The sequence below is a fragment of the Bradysia coprophila genome, chromosome II (genome assembly GCF_014529535.1).
Source record: "Bradysia coprophila strain Holo2 chromosome II, BU_Bcop_v1, whole genome shotgun sequence".
NCBI classification, from domain to species: domain Eukaryota; kingdom Metazoa; phylum Arthropoda; class Insecta; order Diptera; family Sciaridae; genus Bradysia; species Bradysia coprophila.
Window position 1 is genome coordinate 2766628 of NC_050735.1, and position 21783 is coordinate 2788410.

Sequence of the window (21783 nt, forward strand, 5' to 3'; positions counted from 1 at the left end):
GAAAAATTCCAGTTAGATCCACAACTGCCTCACTCTTCAATTTTATTTGGACAAAGTTTTCAACTAAAAAATCTGTTTCTTTGAGCAATTCTCACTCAAGAGCACTATATCGACAAGTACGTTTGTCTTGTTTATTGCATATATCGGACTCTACTGCCTAAATTTGTACCATTTTAGAATTGTTAAACCGACAACATTCAATTTAGCACTGATTCTTTGACCATTTCCTTTTTCTCAATCTGCGTTGACCCACCCAACAAGCGGACTTTCATAAAAAAAAATGTAAAAAATACGTAATTTTATAAAAATGAGCTTTCAAGAGCTTTTAAGGTTTTTTTTTGTAATTTAACTTTGGGTGGGGGGTCTGGCAAAAGAGTTCATACAACGTTTTTAGGGTTTTTGGAAATTGAATAGAACTCAAAGCTTGAAAGCTCTCCAAAGCTAACATACAACGCGTTGTAAGTATTTCCAGGTATTTTTATGAGCTAAAAAATTGGTTTCGACAGTCATTATTTCGATCATTGACCAATGGGCAGTAAGATTACTTTTAAACTTCGTATGGTTCCTTTTCTAGTCTTTTTTCAAACTAATCAAGACGCAAAATTATACATTACCTGAAGTGGTTTATTTACAGCATAACATCAATTTAACAAAATATACTCAAAGCTAAATCGCCAAATTTTTGTTACGTTTACCAAGAATAATAACCAAAAATGAACCATATACGATTCCGGTCCGAATATATTTGTTGCTATCACAGCCACGCGAAGAGAAAGTGATTCAAACACGAAAACAGGAACGTAATAAATATTTTCATGACGTATAAAATACTAACATGTTCGAAATTAAGTACATGACGATGGAAATGTTGAAATAAAAATTTCTGTAGGTGAAATATTGATTTTCGGTTGGTTGATTACAAAAAGGACATTTACTTTTTGTGTACGGGGTGGCCGTATTATATATAGGTATAGAGAGTAAATGATGGAATGTAAAGTTTAAGTACGATAAATTGTTATTCGCTGATATTAAACACACGATAGTGTTGGACGACTGTTCGGAAGGTTAATGTTATTGATTTCGTCCGTACACACATATTTATTTTATGGAATTAAATTCCAAAACTTAAGTGATATTAATCGCACATGTACCGCGAATTAATTTAAATAGACTTCTGGCGATATACGGCTGAGGTGGAGGTTTGATTAAGTTTTCGCTGGGATAATATGGACAGCAAAATTCATGACATGTTCATTTACAATCCATCAAGTCAGATTGGAATCGATAAAGACATTAGTCTGGTAACTTAATTCAAATAATTTATGTGACTTATGTGAATTATCACGTACAGACGAGACACATCGTGTGCGAGAAGGTAATCAGACGAAATTTCGAGGAAAAATTATTAACAATCTCGCCGATTTTCCTTTAAAACATCCAGTCCAATCGAATCCTTTGTAGTGATTTCACTAGCTTATGATTACCTCTTCATTCGTAACCCTTTCGCAATCAATTTAGCATTTCCGAAAATCACTCTACAATTTGCCAGTTTATGAATTTACCATTTCATAAAGCTCCAACCTGCATATTTGCATCTATACTTTCTAACACATTGTCGCCCTGTTGTTGGTTAGATTAAAACTAGCACAACGGAACGATAAGCTAAGAAAATTCCATTTCTTCGAATACGCAGTTGAACATATAGTTGGAAAAGTGGAATACATTATGTACACAAATACAAAGTCCGGTTAGTCACGAAAGGTGATGTTGAATATTCGAATTGGTTGGTCATTATACTATGGAAAGAAAAAAACTTTGGTCAGTTTACCACTTTTAGCAAAACAATACGGATGTTCCAACATATTTTTCGCAGTACCTTTCATTGTTTGAATGTTAAGAAAGTGATTCAGTTGCGGTCAGAATAATAGCGGTGGTGCGGCGTTTTCACTTACAAAAATTTCACCGAGAAACCAATTTAGTTGTAAAGTAATTGAGTAAAATAAATACGACCTGTGAGCGTGAGGGCTTGCCTGTTTTTAGTGCGATAAATTTCAATTGAATTCGATTATAAATGTGTGGCTGTGGGTGATTTTATAGTTTATTCGGATTGTAAATTAAACGACAAAACAACAACATTTTACAATAATTTCGTATGAGTCCTCGCTGCGAGGTGGCGCAGCAAAATAAACCAGTGAAACGATACGGAATTTGATACTAGGTAATTACATAAACCAATACCGGCTAATAATACAAGCTGTTACAGATAGTAGCCTCAGTTATATGTGCACTCAGATCCTAAAGATACATTTTATCGTTCAGCTGAGGTCGGTTAATGGTTTTCTGAAATTCCGGCACACATTTGGATTGAAATTAATTTTTGAGGGCAAAGATGTCAGACCTGCTTTTCTAATTTATTTTGTTTTGCAAATCATGCCCGCACGTTAGTAAGCGGGCGTGACGCAGGTCCTCTACTACAAAATGTTACAAAAAATATTTATTATTATGACGTTACTATTTGGTGAACTATAGTACAAACCATAGAGTTACACTCGAGAGGTGGCATGGTGGCGCTGTCGATCAAAGGAAACCACAAAAATATATGGGAAACCAGGCATGTTCAAATAATGACAGCACCACCTTGGCACCTCTCGAGTGTAACTCTATGGCACAAACCATGTTGTTTCTGTGATAATCTGATGTGTTATACCAAATTTATTAGTAGATTACGTCCGTGTACCAAACATTGTAACTCCTTCGGGTCATACGATGCAAATGTAATTGCAAAAAGCTCAATCCGAACCTAGCCCGAATTAAATTTTTGATCCTCACAAACCTAATGAAAGTGATACCACACCGATTCTAAAAACCCTGTTACACTAGGCCCCACCTTTTGGGTGGGTCAGGTCAAACAAAAAATGGTTCAGTATTATTGTCTGCTAAAAGACGCTGTAATGCGGACGTATTTGTTGCCTACTTAAATAAAAATTAAACTCGTGTGAATACGGCCCTCGCTTCGCTCTGGCCGCAAAGCTCACACTCGTTGAAATTTTCTAGATTTTAAGACTTTTTTAGCAAATCAATCTACTGAAAATTGGCCCCACTTATACATCGCTCATGTTAATGTATGTAACTCGTATTATTACGGCCCTCTCGCTTCGCTCTGGTCACACTCGTTGACAGCAAGAAATCACACATAAAAGTCTTTTCGGAGTAAGTCAGAGATCATTACTCCAGTATTTTACATTAACTTAACCGGTATCGGATAATCTGGCACACGCTGCCAAAAGAACGCACTTTTAAACTACGTAAAGGGTGAACTTGCACACGCAAGTTTATTACTGCAAATGCTTTTTAGCCATGTCATCGACTTAATGACGCCTTTTACAACATTTTGGTATCGAAAAATCGTGTGCGTAGTTGACCTTTACCTTTACCTTTCACGTAGTTGAAAAATGCGTTGTTTTAGCAACGTGTGCCAAATTACCCCACGCCTCGTGTCGGGTTTTTTGTAACGAGTTCGGGTAACCCGCTCATCTCTATCTACTATTAGTGCAGATGATAAACCTATAAAAAGGTGAACACTACAAAAAATGGGCATTGTATCGCAAATCAGGTTAGAGTTGTATACAACAGGTTAGAGTTGTACACAACAGTAAAATAACTTGAAGAAGGGCACAAAACAATCAGTTATGAAAAAAATAAACGGAAATTCAGAGTCAGAGAGCGAAGAAGCGAAGCCCTTCTTTAAGGTAAGTGAAGTAGCTCCAAAATTCGAGCCATGATATTCCCCTCAACTTATCTGTTGTACTAAATCGTATAGACTGAATAACATGCACTACTCTCGGATCCGTTATTTAAAGATTTGCAAAGATTTCTACTACCTGCGTTCAAAGATACATTTCATCAAAAATAAAGACGGTTTGGATGTATGGTGTATCTTTTCGAGGTAGCACTGAATTCGGAACTCGACATTTTCTACACTATCGATGTTTATTGTACACAACGTAGCTGCAAACACCATACAGCTACATTTACACAATATGCATTATGCAAGCAGCTATAGCTAGAATGTAACGTCGAATTCAGGGCTGTTTAACTCATTCTCCTGTTCCAGAGTGTGCCGTTATTATATGTTCGTAATGAAAATCATGTTAATTAATCACAAAACGTAGCGTATTGATACGTAACAAAGGATTAAAGCTCAGACAAAAGAAAATGCAATCAACAACTTCAAACGTGTATAATTCATGACCTTTCTCGCACGACAATACTCAAATAGACACTGCAAAGTGAATATGTACATTAATAGATATTCTGGAAATCACAATGGAACAGTTTAGCTCATTTTGTTGTTGACTTCATTTTGTTGTCGACTGAAATTGTGCAATTTGTGTAACATGTTGCATGCAGCCGAAACTGCACTAATCTTGTTAACGCTTGTTGTATGTGTGGTGGATGATTTTCACCACAGAGTTGTGCGGGTCGATGGGTTAGATTAAATTATAATTATTTCATCACTGATGCTTGCAGTCCGTATATATACAATAAATAATGCTGATGTGCATTAAGAGCAATGGACCCTTTGCAAATTTGTTGCCTACATTTAGGCGGAAAATATTCGTTTTTTTGATTATTTCTCTGAAAAAAAATCTTTTTTTGAAAAAGTAAAACCATTAAAGCACGCAAAAATGTGTTACTTTTGAAGGAAAAATTGTCATAATTTAACGCACATGGAGAAACCTGTGCAGATTACAAAAAATGTACACAATCTGTAAAGGTTTCGCTAAGTGGGATACGTTGTCACCCACAAATCAATTTTTTCTTTAAGATTAACACATTTTTGCGTGCTTGAATAGATTAGGGAATTTGTTTATGTATTGTCCGTTGACAAGTGGATCGCCACCGGTTTCTGATGGGTTTTGATTTTTGTTTTTTACATGTTTCATGTTACATGCAACATGTTACATGTTTTTACAATTTCAATATATTTTAACTGGACGTTACACTGATCGCTTGGTGAAAAAGGACTTCACCTAGCACAATTTAAAGGCCCTGGACATATGTTTGACATTTCAATGTGGGCCACGTAGAGAAACTTAATTTCAAAACCCACCAAACCATGCTTCCATTTACATAAAAAACACATACCGAACGAGCCCATCTTAATCTATGGCTTTACTTTTTGAAAATATGATTTTTGTTCAGAGAAATCATTAAAAAACCAATATTTTTCCGCCTAAATGTAGGCTACAAATTTGCAGAGGATATACATTGCTTTTAAAGAAATATTTTTCGGAAAATATTTTCAATTTTTTTTTTTAGATTTTCCAAAAATTTCCCAAAATTGCTGATGAAATGTACTGTAGAGAATCTGAGCTTATGATGTAAGTTCGCCGAAAATTCAAAATTAAAAGCCAAATTCATCTCTTCACCCAAAATTATTAATTACACCGTAAAATATTGTCGCTTGGAAACATATTGCAAATTAATGAATTGAATTTTGACCAAAGTACCATCGATATTGCTTGTAGATGTTGCCAAAGTCGCTATTTGTTTGGTAGTATTATTAAATTTGAACTCATCCAACATGTTGTGGTAATATATTGACTGTGCAACTCATTTTGAAAATCATACACACAATTCATATTATATTTGTATGGTAAATATTCAACTCAAAATAAAGTTCCTATCCATAACATTATATACTCATGATAATGGAGGATGTTGGTTGAAACTTTGATAGAGAAGGTAGGTGGAAACTTTAATAAATATATTAGGGTGGAACGGATTTTACTAGTATACTAGTATATAACTGTTCGTAAATTGTTGTTTTGGCAAGTGTGTCGGTTGTGGAACAAGCCGCGAGAGAGTGAAGTGTTGAACCCAAAACAATAATTTACAAGCAATCACTTAAGTTTTTTTTCATCTTAGGGTGGAGGGGTAATTATCGTAGTATTATAGTTATTTTCCTAACGCCAAAAATGCAAATGAGAGGTTTCCAGCTCGAGCCGGAGGTGAGTGCTGGAATCGAATTCGCTAAAAAAAGTCTTTTAACATCAGTCAGTAACAAGGTTTTTCATTCATATCCCAAGATATTTAATGGATTGATGGGTGGAAAGATGTGCTTGAAACATGAAAAGTACGGCAGCATGTAGGCATGTAGCATATAAAAAATTTAGCATCATGTAACTTGGGACAAAAATGATAAGTTACAGTTTTGTGTGTTTATTGGCGTCATCTTCACCTCGGTTCAACATTTTATCCCTTGACTATTTTTTTGATGCCTGTTTTCAGGCTATGTCTAGCATCGTCCATTGATTCTCGTGGACATTGGATAGCAATGTGGAATTCTGGAACGTTTGCTGTCGTGTCAAGTTAATTTTTGTCGTAATGTAGCTTATTAGCTCAATTTCTCGGGAGTATTTATGATCCCACATAACCGACCTAATGCAAACTGCAAAAACCCATTAAAACCCTGCGCCCTAGGCATTTTGAAAGAAAAAAACCATTGAAAATCAGTTGCACCATAATGTAATATCGACAAAGAGAAGTAATGCTTCAACGGGAGATAATAGAATATTCAATATAAATTCAATTATCTCTAATTTCATGAACTTTTGAACAAAATTTGTAATGAACGCTTCTCAATAAAGTTAAATTGACTGATATATTCGCCTTTACAATCCTGGTTGAAATTTTAAGTGTAGAGAGAGTGGAACGTTTACATTACGAAAAACCCTGCGAAATTATGAAAACTCACCATAAATACAGAGTATCCTTCACAATGATGTACATATCTATGATGTACATAGCTACAGCTTCGGATACCTTTAGTTGATCGATTAATGTTTCCGCAATGTTAATTTTGGCGGTAAATGTCTCAAGATGATTTTCTCCGTAGACACGTTCTTGACTCTGCAGTAGTCCGTAGAACTGTTCTAAGGCCTTATCGTACATGCCAGCTTTTCTGTACGGAAACGCCAAAAGTAATTTCGTTGTCAGTGTCGATGGATGATATTCTCCAAGAACAATTGTTCGTTTTTCGTAGACATCAACGCATTCATCGATTGCAGCTGCGTGCCGTTCGTGCTGAACGTATGAAGATGCTAAATTAAATTTTACATTGAGTATTTCCGGTGTATACGGGCCAGAGTTCTGTTCAAGTGTATCAGAAACATTTTGATAAATTAATATTGCTCTTCCACTCATATTCAGTTTGTTGTATGAAGCAGCCACCATAGCTTTGGTGAATAATAGTGACTCATTTGCAGCATCCAAAATCTTGTCTAATTCCTCACACCATCCTTCATATAACTCTATAGCACTTCCGTGCATTGCTTTTTCACACAAGCAAACGATAATGTCCGGTACAACAAGTACAGTTTGAGGATGCTTTTCACCAAATATTCGCTTTTTTTGTTCATAAATTTCTTGATACAAGTCTATAGCTTTTGCATTACCTAGCTTTCTGTACGAATTTGCAATGCAAAGTTTGGTGTCAATGGTATCGGCAATCGGCATGGTCTGCACCCAATGAAGCACAACGTTGCACGTAAATTTTTGTACATAAATTCAAGCATTTGGCATGTTTACTCTGTGATGCATAACACACTGAATCAATCAATCGCTTCCTTATGACGTTCCCGAGCCACGTATACAAGGACAATATTTGATCTCGTTGTTAGAGTTTGTGGATGATCTTCACCCAAAATCAACCTTTTTTTTCATAAACTTCTTGGAATATTTGGAATTTACCAATTGTATCTTTCAGACTGAGTGTATCTTCATGATCAGTACCAATATCAACGACTCTCAATTCGTACAATTGTTCATACATGCCAAGATATTTGCAGTCGTCTTCCTTGACCTTGCCCCTGATGTTCAACATCTTTTCAGCTAGAGCCACATGGAATCTTAAGCATCCTATGATGGTACTGTCTACACCGAAAATACTGACCATTCGATCCAAAATCGCTAAAGCAAGTGTTTTGGCTTTTGGGTGTTGGTAGCATGTTGTCAAATTGATTAAAATTTTTATTGACAGCACGTCAAACTCTTTTATCAAATCGTCCAAATGCCACGTTTCTGAAGTCAAACTGTAACTTTTTTCTTATAATTTACATGAAAAATCATGATTTTTGTAGATTTTTTTGTAGTTGGGTGCAAATAGTCTTTATATGTGTATTTGCACCCGGGTACAAATAGTGTTTATATGACTATTTGCACCCGGGTGCAAATAGCATCTACCAAATTTCGAAGCAAACGGCAAAGATACACAACAAACAATTATTAATTATTTTCGAATTATAATCGAGGAAGCTAGATCATATATGAGGTCAGCTATGTTGCATCAGGTCGGTGAAAAGAGCTTCACAATGCATCGCCTAAAAATTAGTCTTTCGAAGTTCTTCACCGAGCCAACGCACTCCAAGAAGAGGCATAGGTCAGAAATTCTCATACATTGCGATAAAATATACATCAAAATCACTTGCCTTGATGTTTTCGAACGTAAAATGTTAAAAAAAAATCAGGTGGTACATAGTGTAAAATAAGAGGTAATCATTAAGATATAGAAAGTCATATGCATGCGGATATAGAGAAGCTGCGGTATATGTTAAACTTTAAAAGCGGGAAATACGTACCTACTGTTACTAACGAGATGGTTAACAACTAACGTCTTAAATTTAACTTAAATTTTATCAAAAAAGTACACTAAACGTCAGTGAAATGTAAACATGAATTCCCTTCATCCGTTTTTCACCTGGTCCACTCATACAAATAGTGAAACATGTACGTTCGCTCGTGGTATACTGGTATCAAGACGTATGAGTACTTTTGTTTCGTCTAGTTGAAAAAGTAAAGCCAATACCCTTTCTAGCAAACAAACTTCTTTTTGACTCTGTCAAATTGCCACCTTATTCCTTTGTTTGTAGAATCATACAATGTTGACTAATTTCTAATTTTACGTGTAAAATGCAAAGGCATTTTTACCACCTTAATAAATGTAGTTAGGTTGCTAGAGAGGGTATTGGTAAAGCACCACGTTTGTACATGTCATACCCATACACAATTTACCTCTAAAACAAAATTCTTTTCTTTCCAGCGAATTACACCATTACTTGCGTTAAATGGTAAACTTTTTCAAAATCATCGGAACGGAAACATTTTGAAAACAAATCTAATTAACCCTCTACTGATATGGGCTGTGCAAACAGTATGCCGTTAATGAACGGTGACGGTGGAATGGTTGACGCAGCAAAGAATGCTGTTAATGACACGATGCATGCAGGTGAAGAGGTTGTGAAAGGTAAGAGCCATTATTTTTCCCATTCTACCTTTTGTATTTTGTGTTTCTAAGTGCTTCTTGTCGACTAAACTGCAATTTCAATCTAATTCGGCAATTGAAACGAGAAATTTAATTGAGCAACTGTGCAGTGTGCTCTTGACTGTGGATAGATTAATGCGCTTTGTTGTCAAAGGCAATGATAATTACTTTTTGCATAGTATGTGCAACTTGATCACAAAACAGATGTAGAAACAATTCGAATTAAATAGGTTGAAGAATCTGTTCTTGTTAAATACAGGACAAGTGGATCAGTGGATTCCGATAGAAACATCTGAAGCCCCGTGCTTCCAATTACGTAATAAACACCAACTCTGTATGCAAACTCTCCTGCTACTTCAAGTAATTTCTTGTTTAATAATCAAAACAATTTTCAGATGTTGGCGAAAGTTTGAATGGCGCTGCTGTCAGCGTAAAAGAAGCAGTCGTTGGTGCTGTGAAGAGCATAGGCAACGGAGTTGACGATTTGGCGAAAGATGTTGAGCAGAAAATAGACGACAAATTAAAGAACACCAAACCAGCCGAATCTGAGCCCACCGACGAAAATGGAGAACCGTTATGCAAAATTATACCGTTGAAAGACACAAAAACGAACAGCCTAGAAGATATGGACGAATTGAAGGGTATCCTGAATAAAATAAACGAAGAACAAGTGCCATCGACCGTGGAAACCGCAACAAAAGCAGCTGATAGTGTGGTGGAAAGTGTACAAAGCAAGTTGGTAGAAGACGTGGATGAAATGAATCTGAATGAAAAGACTCCGACACATTCACTAGACAGTTTGAAGACAAGCACCCCAGAGCCGGAAATTATCAATGCAATGCTGAACGATACTTCCAGAACTGCACCGTCACCGAAGCCCACATTAACCGAGATGAAAAGTATTGAAGCAATGGATGATGTGTTGGATGTAATACGAACTGTTGATGTGGAGACAGAAAAGCTTTGAGCTTTAATGTAAATGTGTTGGAATGCAAGCTTTAAAGCGTGAATGAAAGAAACGACGATGACGACTTATTACATTTTTATAACAAGACATTTTATAGCCCTAAAGGTTGCATATCATCTTTATGTTAGAATTCTATTTATCAATTCCAAAATTATCTTTGACCTCAACTGCTTTGAGAGATTCTTTTGGAAAACAGCCTTCCGAAATCGGACGAATTTTCTAGTGTATGTCTCTAAGAAGGTATTGTACCCTTGAAGACAAAACAAATTTAAAAAAAAAATAGTTTAGTCTTTAGAGACTGTGGATTATAGAAAACATGCACTTCTCTAATGCTTATTTCTCCGGGATTCCAGGTACACGAACATGGTCGTGTAATTACTTTCGGGCAGACAGTTTTGTATTGCTTTTAAAATCCATCTACGATAAGATATGAGTAGTTGAAAAAATGGCAAAAGAATGACAAAGTCTCTCGGTTTCTCTGGAACACCAAAAAAACTGATTTCTCATAGTCTTAGCTTTCAAATGACACCATAAAATATGCAAAAATGATGTGTTGAAATGAAAATTTAAGACTCACTTCGTCTACCCGTACGTGCATGTACAGAGAAGATCTGATTTTTAAAAAATCTGAAGGATTTCAGTAGTCCAGGCGTCCCACTAAATTTTGCCTTGTCCGAAATTCGGACATTTCGGACAATTTATAAAAATTTCGGACATTTCCTGCAAATATTTCGGACAATTTTTTTACAATTTTTAATAAATCTTAAAAGAAAAAGTCTGTAAGTCCATCCCACTAAAAACCCCTGAGGTTTTATATGAGTTGATCAGGAAATACGTAAGTTGAAGTTCTCTAAACTAGAGAATTTTTTCGAAGTTTACTTTGATGTGACCTGCAGCTGTACTGATCAGAAACCTGAATAGAGATTCTGAAATATTTACGAATAAATCTAACCAGGTTTAAAACGGGACGGGTTTCTTCCTTAATACTTTCAGGCAAAACAGCGCCGATGAGGCTTTGTAATTGATTTGAAGTAAATCTATCTGGAATTTATACATACTTTCCTACTCTTGCATTAAAAATTCGAAAGCATACTCGCATCTATTGATGTAATTGAAACTGTTGAAACCATACTGAATAAATGCTTTAAAAAGATATTGGAGTCAGCCAATATGTGATGCAGGGGAGTTAAAGCTTCTTATTGAAATATTTGATCGGATAAAAGCTTAATAACTACTTAATTAGGGACAAAGTATTGATGGAATGAAACTGCAATTAAAAGTACTATGAAGAGCGCCGCAGGCGATTTTTTTATTTAGGGGCTTTTATAGTTTCAATATTTAATTCTGATCAAATCTTAAAGAAAATTTCGGACATTTCGGACATTTCGGACATTTCGGACAATTTCGGACAAATGTGTGAAATTTCGGACATTTCGGACAGGTGGGACGCCTGCAGTAGTCGTATCATATGCATGTTTGGTCGTTTGATGTCATTTTAAAGGTCAGTTGTTTTTCAGATGGAGAGGAAGCGGTAAAATTTGCTAAAATATTCAAACCTTTCACCGGCTTATGAAGGGTTGAAAAATCTTTTTGAAAATGGTTTTGGCTTCTAGAGTCCAGTACCACTCTAAGGACAATAATAAAAAATTCCCTGGAAAATATGTACGATTTCGGTAGGCCGTTTTTCAAAAATCATTGTAGCTTCCATTGAAATTTCGTGCAAGATTTTTTGTTTTGTCGAAAGCTTAAATCATTAGTTTGCTGCTCCGTTTCTACTTGAATTATATAATCAGAAGTTGGAACACTTTTTTATAATTTTTGGATAACGTTCATAAGGACCCGAGTAAAAATAAAAGTCTCAAAAGTTCGAAAAGAGACGTCTCACGGTCTCAAATCCTTTGTATTGTGAGACGTGAGACGTCTCTTTTCGAACCTTTGAGACTTTTATTTTAACTCGGGGAGGCATATTTAGAAAACATTGGAAAGTTTACTGTCATCGACTCCAATTCATTCTATTCACACAAGCAAGAGAATTGATTTAGGAGCTCCACCATGTAAAATCCGTTACTAAACTCGGGATAAACAATTGAAAATTCACTTTTCCTAGCTAGTGTTGAAATATCGCGACTTCGTCGCTCATTTCTCACGTCGTCTAGGAAAAAGGTTGTTCCTAACTCATGCTAAACGGCTTTTTTAGCGAATTCGATTCCAGCACTCGCCTCCGGCTCGAGCTGGAAACCTCTCATCCGCTAAAAAAGTATTTTAGCATTCGTTAGGAAAATAACTATTTTCGTGTTATTGTTGACCTCGGCTTCGCTTCGGACACAGCACAAAATATTCGAAGGTTGAAGAACATACAATACAAACAATCCTAAGTGGTAGCTCTTACAGATAAAACCTCCGAATTTGACACTTGTCAACTCAGTGTTCATGCTAGTAGCAGTGCTGTGCTTCGGATCAACAAACTTCACACGAAAACTGGACTTTTCAATTTTGTATCCCTTGCAATGTAAATAACTAACTACTACAAAACTAGGGTTCTAATGGATTTCTTGTTTTGTAGTTCCATAGTTGTAGTAAACGGAATTGCATAAATATGTCCAAATTCCTGATGGAATTTCAACAGTGTTACATCAATCGTACACCTACAGTGCCCATACGTTAACATTGCTATGGATTGAATCGACTTCAATGATAAAATTGATAAAATTCCTCATATTGTCAAACAGTAAGTGGATAATCTAAATATGTTTTTACTAAAAGAAAATATTTATGGCGTAGGTGTTATAAACTAGTCATTCTTTCGATAATTTGAATAAATAGATGTAAGACAGACACTTTATGTGAGTGTTGGTATACGAATAGCTTGACCGTGATGGTCACATGATTTCCATTTAGCATCAACTTTTATATTTTCATCTAAGATAGTAAAAATAGTTAACATCGCAATAACCGTGTCACCATAGCTCTTGAGCTGTGGGCTTCACTTATAATTTGAATAATCAACTAGTTTCATTATATATAAGGATATAAGATGAATTTGATAAAATTGTTTCCAATTGACAGTGTTTTCGTGAATATGAATGTGACATCAGGGCTAGGGTCCTTTTTGAAATGGACTCAGACTAGTGTTCTTTTAAGAGTTGATGTAATATCGAACGAGGTGATGAGTACAATAGTCAGAACTAACATTTCATTTAATTATTAAATAAAGTCAAAACGAAAATTGTATTATTTTGTTTCAATTTTTAGTTTGCGGCTCCAATTATTGAAACAGGACATACGTGCGTAGATCTTCCTTTTTCACAGATTTTTCATTTTCGTGTCACATTTCACCTTCCGTACCACTCTAAAAACCACCCGTTACAATATCAAAGTAATTCACAGGACATGAGAAAAAGTGAGCTAAAGGTGAGTTTGTTACCGTATCCTGTGCAGAAAACATCCACTTAGATACTTTAGAACACAGGAGTGCAGTGAGATCAAAGTATTGCGTAAAAGTGACGTTTGTATAAATGTTAGACCCGCTGATGCAAAATTTACAGTGCCGCCACATCATACGGACAAAACGGACATTTGCCTAGGGCGCAGCGATTTGAGGGCGCAAAATTTTAGGAAAAGGTGCTAATGTGTCGCTTCCCTTGTATTTTAAGATTATTGATTTAGCCTTATATTTTTGCTGTAAAATGCATAAGTTTTTTAAAATTTTCTCCTGCGGTGCAAACTTCATTTAATTTAGTTTTCTGCTGTACTATGACATTATTACGATTGAAGGTTGCAAGTTGCAAAAATAGTTATTTATGCAATCGAGGTGCAAAGTACTTTATTTGGCTCTAGATGTGCAATTATGACACGAGGCCGCAGGCGGTGTGTCATAAAACACATCGTGAGCCTAATTAAGTACTTTGCATTGAGTTCCATACAACGTTTTATGTCACAGAGGCGTATAAAGTTTGCAAAATTTGCATATTATGATGCTGATTGGCATAAATATCAGTTGATGACAAATTTTTAATATATGGGGTAGTCTCATTTGGAAAAATGTTTGCCAAAGCTGCAATGGGTTGTGATATAGTTTCGTTCAACGAGAGGGGAATTTAGATGGCGTTGCGAGTAACTCTATGATAAATTTGAATAATCGTATGGGGGATGTGAGATTTTGCTAAATTTAAAAATTTTGGAGTACAGAAATCGAGGTTTTTGATTTTTCTCGTTATAATTAACATGTTTTCCATCGTTCAAAAATAGTTTCAGTGAAATTTTTTTTTTTCATGTGGAACTATTTTTATACGACAAGAAATATTTTAATTTGAACAAGAAAAATCAAAAACTTTGATTTCCGCACTTCAAAATCTTTAAATTCAAGAAAATTTCACAGCCTTCATACGAATATTCGAATTTATCATAGAGTTACTCCTAGCGTCATATGTTACTCTTTCTACGTACATGCAAAAACAGATGGCGAAAATCACGACCCATTGTGACTAAGGTACTTAGATAAAACGAGAAAAACCGCGAGTTAACGCAACGTTTTGACAATAATTCAATTATTAGAAACACAATTAATGGCATTAAGAACCCTTGGACGAAATATCCTCGGTTAAAAAACGCTCTTCATTGCCCCGAATTCGCAGTTGAAAAACCATTGGCATGAGCTTTCACAAAGAAGTTTGCAAACTATTTAAACCGTGACATTTATTTGTTCAAAAATCATTTGTAATTCAACTTCGGCGAAACTTGTAAGCTGTGAAGGGGCCTACCGATGCAATGCAGAGTATCTTTACCTGCTCTCCGTTCACAGGTGCGTACGAGAACTCGTAAATTTTCGGAAAATCCGACAGCTTATATTCAGTTGTACAAAAACTGTCTGTTAAAATTAATTGTATTGATGACTGGTGACTTCTTTTGTTTTTTTTTTCGTTTGAAAATAATAACAAAACATGTTTTGCAAAATCGTACTTAAAATAGAATCTCTAACCTAAACGACATCAAACATGAAAGGAACGGCTGGTTAGCTAAAATCCATTCTAAAGATGACAGACGCAAACACAATTTAGCTGGCCCAATGGGACAACGAAAACAGCGATGCGGGCTAACTCAACATGAGATGGACGAAATTGCAAACGCAAGACCAGTAACTCGATCGATGGGTAGGTCCTAGACCTTAGACCATAAAGTTAACAATTATACGCTAACCCTGAAAGTTAGTCGGATGCAAAGATAAGGAAGTAAGAAGAGTCTCGGGTAGGGGTGGAAACATTTTTTATGCCTAGGGCGCCAAAAACCTGGTGGCGGCACTGAAAATTTACATTAGAGCACACGCAGGTAAAGTAGTCATTTTAGTGGAAGTGACTTGTTTCGCTTTTTACGATTAAACGAAACAAGTCACTTCCACTCAGTCAGGCAGAAATTCATGGATGTTCAAGAAGCCCCTTGGAAAATTTGAAAGACCAACAAACAAGAACCGATTGATCTAAGCAGCAACATTTTTGACATTCTGCTTGACCGATGTAAATTTTAAGATTCTTTCTCACGTCGTGACCTGAGTCGCTGCCGAGGTACGAAAAATAATGTATTCCGATGACACAGAATTGTTAATCCTTCGAAGATTTTCCAAGGATTTTATAAATGTTTTCCCGACTTCTCGAGGATTTTTATCGGATTGTGGAATCAGTTTCTGTAATTTTCAATACAGTCAGTGACTTTTAAATAAGTTTGGCACGTGTCTCAGCTGTTTCACTCACACAAACAATGTAAGTACGAGCTCATACGACTGAAATAGTTACACGCAAGCGCGTAGGTAACGATAAGATCGATGATAATAGGGCAAGTCTTGATAGTTTTTTTTTTAACTTTTTCGTTAGTGGCGACATCTATGCATTTTCATAGCTAAATTTACGATTCAACATATAACTACCTCCCTTTCTCTTGTGGTGCCACCTATTTAATAGCTGCATGCTGATATAAAACTAACGGCATGTTCTATACCATTTAAAGACTTTAGCTTGTATGAGTGTATCAGCTGAAAAACTGCTGAAGCGAAATGTGTCACTCATTTCAAAGTCCCGATTGTACTCTTTGAGTATTCCAATTTTCCAAGTTCCTAGTCGGCAAATGGAGAAGACGCGCCAAGCTCACACAAGATAGTTATAATACTCACCGCAGTAGAGGTATTCTTTGTTGGAGTCAATTCAAGAGAATTAATTCTGAACTGCATAAGTGTTCAATCCGCTTCAAAAAGTTTGCTAGTCTCGTTCGTCACCTACATGTATGTTGTAAGTGATTGCCTAAATTAGTGATATCGGCAAAATCAATGTTGATAAGATAATTGCCGTGCAAAGTGGTTCTCGAATAATATATTAAATTATGTGAAACAATTATTATCACTACCATGCGTAACAGATTATTGTTTGTGTATAAATTACCGAAAGTAAAGTACGAAAACAATTTCATCAATTTCCATAACTCAATGCTAACATTGGCGTATATATATTCTATAATCAAGATAAATGAAGGTAGGGATTCAATAGATTTACAAATTTACATAGTGTTTGATATTGATTGCATTTCTTTCTGATTTATTATGCCGACACAAACAACTCGAGCTGTATAAGTAAATGGTTCGCCTACAGGAAAATTTTGATTTTTGTTTTGTTTTTCATTTCGTATACTCTCTAGAAAATGGATGAATTTTTAAAGTTTTCAGTGACCTTTCAGTGAGAAATATCGCATCCATAAGTACTATATACAGGCGTATCCAAGTCAGACTAAATGTTTGTGGATTGAGGGGTGTCGAAATTGGTTTTCGTCGTCAAGTTTTCAGTTTACATATTAACTCAGTACTCTTAACACACACTCAGTCTAAGTGAGTCTGAGCAGCGCAATGCAAACCAAGCACCAGAATTGAATTTGAATAAGGGATCTGCTCGACTTCGTCAGAATTTATGTTCCATAAAAATTAAGGTGCCAAACAGGGCCTTTTGCGAAGGAAGTCATTAAAACTCGCTAAATTTCCCTAATTTCTTGAGCGAATTGTAGTGAATTTCTTCGCAAATATTGGTCCTGGGCTCTAATTACCGGTTTTCCTGGTTGGCAGTGCTTTGCCTGAAAGCTTTTTTAACGGCTTTTGTTTCTTAATTTCATCAATTGGATATAAATTTTGAAAAAATATTGATTATTGTTGCTGTAAAATAACAACGAAATAACAATGAAAATGACGCTGCGTTAGAAAGACTTGCGTGAGAAAGATTTTGAATTTCGACCGTACTTACGGCGTGAATTTAGATTTACTATTATTTAAGCCGACAAATAGGCAGTTGTCTTGGATTTATAAGTAGTAACAATAACAATCCAATCGACGCTATTCATTCCACATGCATTACCAACGTTACGACATTTATGTACGTTATGTACTATGGCGTGTAAATCGCATGTGGAATGAATGAACAAGGGTTTTTCTAAAGTCTTTAGCTTTCTCGACCCCATGAAAAAAAAACATAGCTAACGCCGACCCGTGTGAAAGACCTATTCGTATTAAAAGTCTTTAATGTGGAACTCTTCATTTCTCTTACTTCATTTTCTTCTCTACTGAAAAGCTATTCGCCCTTTAATATCACTTCAATTATCCACTCTTTGCCTTGCTACCATGTACAAAAAAATTGCCGTAGGCAATATAGGCAGCCCCGTACGAAGTCAAATTTCATAAATTCCTATTTAAACATCTATATACCGCTATATTTACCTATATTTTCATATAAATAAACATTTCACAGATGAATATGCTATTATAATAGCTCTATATGCCTGTATTTAGCTAAATATAGCTGTATATAGTTATATATAGATGTCCATATATGGAATGCCTGAAGCAACCCACACAACATAACCAATTACTTCTATGTTAACAGAAACTCTCTAAGTACCATTTTTCCCAAGATATATCACTTTTAATAAAATCCAATATGGCCGCCGGCAGCCATTTTGTTAGGAGACCGGAAATAGTACATTTCAAACAAAAAAAAATCACGAAATTCGGTCAAAATTTACTCGAGATATTGACAAAATACTCCACGTTCACTGTACGGCCGAGTAGCCGGATAAGAGCTCACTCCAAGAGACCTAGCTCACGCTCCGGTGAACATAATTTCATGGCCGATGCTATTCGCACGCGCGTGCGAATAGTCTTTCTTACGGTTGTAGGCTATTCGCACGCCGCGTGCGAATAGCCACTCATATGTTTGTTGACTATTGGGACGCGCGTGCGAATAGCCATTGTTACAGGTGTGGACTATTGGGACGTGCGTGCGAATAGCCGATCCTACAGGTGGAGACTATTCGGACGCGAGGCAAATTCGTGGAATATGATTTCGCGGCGCGGCTCTACAACTTGTAGCATGATTCTCCAGTATTAAATGGATCTTGCTTTTCAAGAAAACGTTGTGTGAAGATGAGCTCAGGGTCTTTATGACAAATAAATGAAATTATTATTATGTATTCACACTGTATTTTTGAGTGTGTAAATGAGAATTTTGATCAGCTGAATGATTAATACAATTTTTTAGTGTCATTGTTTAAAAGGAATAACTGTTCTTGCGCATTTTTAATCTTCTTTTTTGATATATTTACTTTTTCAGCATTCTTTCAAAATAGTCTCAATTTAGACTGATGTATGACAGTTGCTTTCAATACAACTTATATTCAATTTCCAGGCGCACTAAAAAAAGGTAGAGCGGAGTCGTCATTATTTCACGGAAAATTTCACAATAAATATTTCGAAAATTTAATGTCCTATCATGATTTGTAGCACGGTCCGTGAAATTTGTTGTTCAAAACGAATAATGTGAGAAAAACCTCATTTCTCCATACAAAGTCAGCAGTTTGTCATCATTGGACAATTTGAAACGTCGGTCAAAAATAGCACAGGTAACTTTCACTTGTGAACAAGACACTATCTGTAATATGCTGGCTAACATGTTAAAATCAATCCTCTCTCCTTCGCGATTAAATTTATTGAGATGAATAATTAAAATAAAATCGAAGTAAAAATTCGACCCACCCATTGCTTTGGGGAGGCAATAGTAGCGTTGTTTTTTGAAATAAAAAAATTAAAGAAACCGGTATTTTACGACGTCAGGAGGGTCGAAATTTAAAAAAATATATTGGCTCAAAGAGTGGCTTTGTTAGTGCTGTGTCAGCTTGAATTCGTAACTTATTTAGACATCATGACAAACGCGATGTTTAGATTATCCCATCACATGTAGCCTGAGGATTCGTAAAACTCTAGGTCCTATCAGCTCTCGAATCTTATGCATGAGTATCATATTTCTGATTGGCCGATCCTGTAGGCCGTTGCACCGTAAGTTATGGGGATCAGCTATGGCAATGGTCATTTAAACTCTCATAAAACTAGTGTAAATACCTATTCACACACCGTTTTGCTGAAAGCCAAGATCCAATCTTTTACGCGCCGTGAAATCATGTTTCACGAATTTGTATCGCGTCCAAATAGTCGAAATCTGTAACAATGGCTATTCGCACGCGCGTCCCAATAGTCAACAAACATAAGAGTGACTATTCGCACGCGGCGTGCGAATAGCCTACGGCCGAAGGAAAGACTATTCGCACGCGCGTGCGAATAGTCACTTCGTAATTTCATAAACTTTTCTTCCCTGATTGGTACGGTCATAACCTATCACAATTTACAATGTATATATGGACATCTATATATAGCTAAATACTAAAGCTCGGAACAGATCAGACTAATCTGAAAATTTTCGGGGCTGTCTATATTGTCTCCGGCAATTTATTTGTATATGATAACAAGGCAAAGAGTGGATAATGTAAGTGATTTTAAAGGGTGAATAGCTTTTCAGTAGATAAGAAAATGAAGTAAGAGAAATGAAGAGCTCCACATTAAAGGCTTTTGATACGAATAGGTGTTTCGTACGGGTCGGCGTTAGCTATGTTTTTTTCGCTGATTTGGCATCTACGTACAACCACAATAGGTTGTTTCCACTTACTCATGGAGTCCAATTCGACGTGTTACAAACGTATTCGTAAACCTATAAGACCCCAGTACTTTGTACGGGTCTAAAAATCGTATCTGTTTTGAACACGGTTGAATTGACCCGAACTTCGTACGAAACAGATGCTCAAAAAACTATAAATGCACTAAAGAATTCAAAATGGATAGTGTAACGCAGCGTTTATACATTGGATCCCCCAACATAATTTTCATCTCGATGGAAGATGGAAGCTATGTTTTTTCTATTCATTTGTGCACTCACTCTCGTTCACACGAAATTCAAATTGTAAGCCGAACTTACGGCGTCAATTAAATTCAAGATCTTTAAATAAGATACTGAAATAACTGACAATACGATAGATAAACCCACAGGCTTTTTGAATAACAGTAGGCAGTAAAATTTAGCGAACATTTACTTTACTAGAGTATAATAACAGAAATTGATTGCCAATTTGTTTGCGTCGAAGTGTGTATTCATTCAATTTATTTATATTTTTCTCCAACACGATGATCTAAATATATAATTTGTTTATTTATCCAGAAAGCGGAAAAAATTCAAATTTTCCATGTGATACATTTTCTTTACTGTCATTCAGAACGAGAAAAACAAACTTTTGAATACATAAAGATTGAATAACACATTCTCTGACTGAAGATATTCAATTCAAAGAAATTTATACAGAAAAGGATAATCTGTAAATATTGCTTGCACGTTATACACACACGGCTTATATTGATCAACATTTCCAGAATTATTTACATTGGCCGTGTGATTTGAATGTGCTAGTAATGCAATGCGTCGACGATTGTAATAAAGTCTCGGACGTTTGGTTTTGCTTTTCGAACGATATGTAAAACGCTCCAGCCCTTCACTACCAGATTACATGCTGCTTACAAAATGTGTGGTAAAACTATTGAAAAAGCTTTCATCATGCAGATTCTACATTGCAGAGCTTTATCAAGAGACTGTCGATGAAAGACCAGATGAAATAAAAATAAAATTTGATTCAACGCATAACAATGGAAACGTTGTCAACGGATATGGTGCTCATACCGACGAATTTGTGCGGGGGTATTAGTGTTATTCCATTTGGAATCCTTCGGGCTATATTCACATTTATTTATAATTTTGATTCAATTTAGATGAAACTTAATACCTAGATTATGCGTGTACGAGGGGTAAACTGCTCCAGGTTTATGTCTCACAGATGAGCATAGAATTAGTTATTTTACACGTTTCATGGTACGAAAACAGACGAAATCACACGCCGAAAGTTATCGGAAACCATAGTTTTTTAATTCTCTCTGAGCAGACCTTGTAAACAGGTCTAGGGATATAGATGATGTTTTACTCGCATGCGACCTGTTTTGAATTGATGTGTACGAAGGCGGAGCTAACTCTCTCACTTTCTTTTGCTCTTTTTGTTTTTTTGTGAATTCGTATGCCGAGAGAATTATTTTGCATAC

General features: G+C 35.9%; 1 protein-coding gene and 1 long non-coding RNA gene across 2 annotated transcripts; one reads left to right on the forward strand and one right to left on the reverse strand.

Moving 5' to 3' along the window:
- The first annotated feature begins 1820 nt into the window (after positions 1-1820).
- LOC119066087 lies at positions 1821-11666 on the forward strand. The gene is made up of 3 exons (XM_037168361.1): positions 1821-2218; positions 9104-9307; positions 9721-11666. The coding sequence occupies exons 2-3, from the start codon at positions 9199-9201 to the stop codon at positions 10290-10292; spliced, it is 681 nt and encodes a 226-aa protein (XP_037024256.1). The 5' UTR covers positions 1821-2218; positions 9104-9198; the 3' UTR covers positions 10293-11666.
- On the reverse strand, positions 3189-19946 carry LOC119066095. Its single transcript, XR_005085698.1, has 3 exons — positions 19935-19946; positions 8098-8109; positions 3189-3247 (listed from the first exon to the last, which is right to left on the reverse strand). It is a non-coding gene; the product is annotated as an uncharacterized LOC119066095 (long non-coding RNA).
- Positions 19947-21783: the final 1837 nt, after the last annotated feature.

What these genes read in the sequence shown, in the direction of transcription:
- LOC119066087 (XM_037168361.1), top strand. Translation starts at nt 9,199, where the DNA reads ATGGGCTGTGCAAACAGTATGCCGTTAATGAACGGTGACGGTGGAATG. An exon ending in AGGTGAAGAGGTTGTGAAAG is followed by an intron (nt 9,308 to 9,720) that starts GTAAGAGCCATT and finishes AACAATTTTCAG; the next exon opens with ATGTTGGCGAAAGTTTGAAT.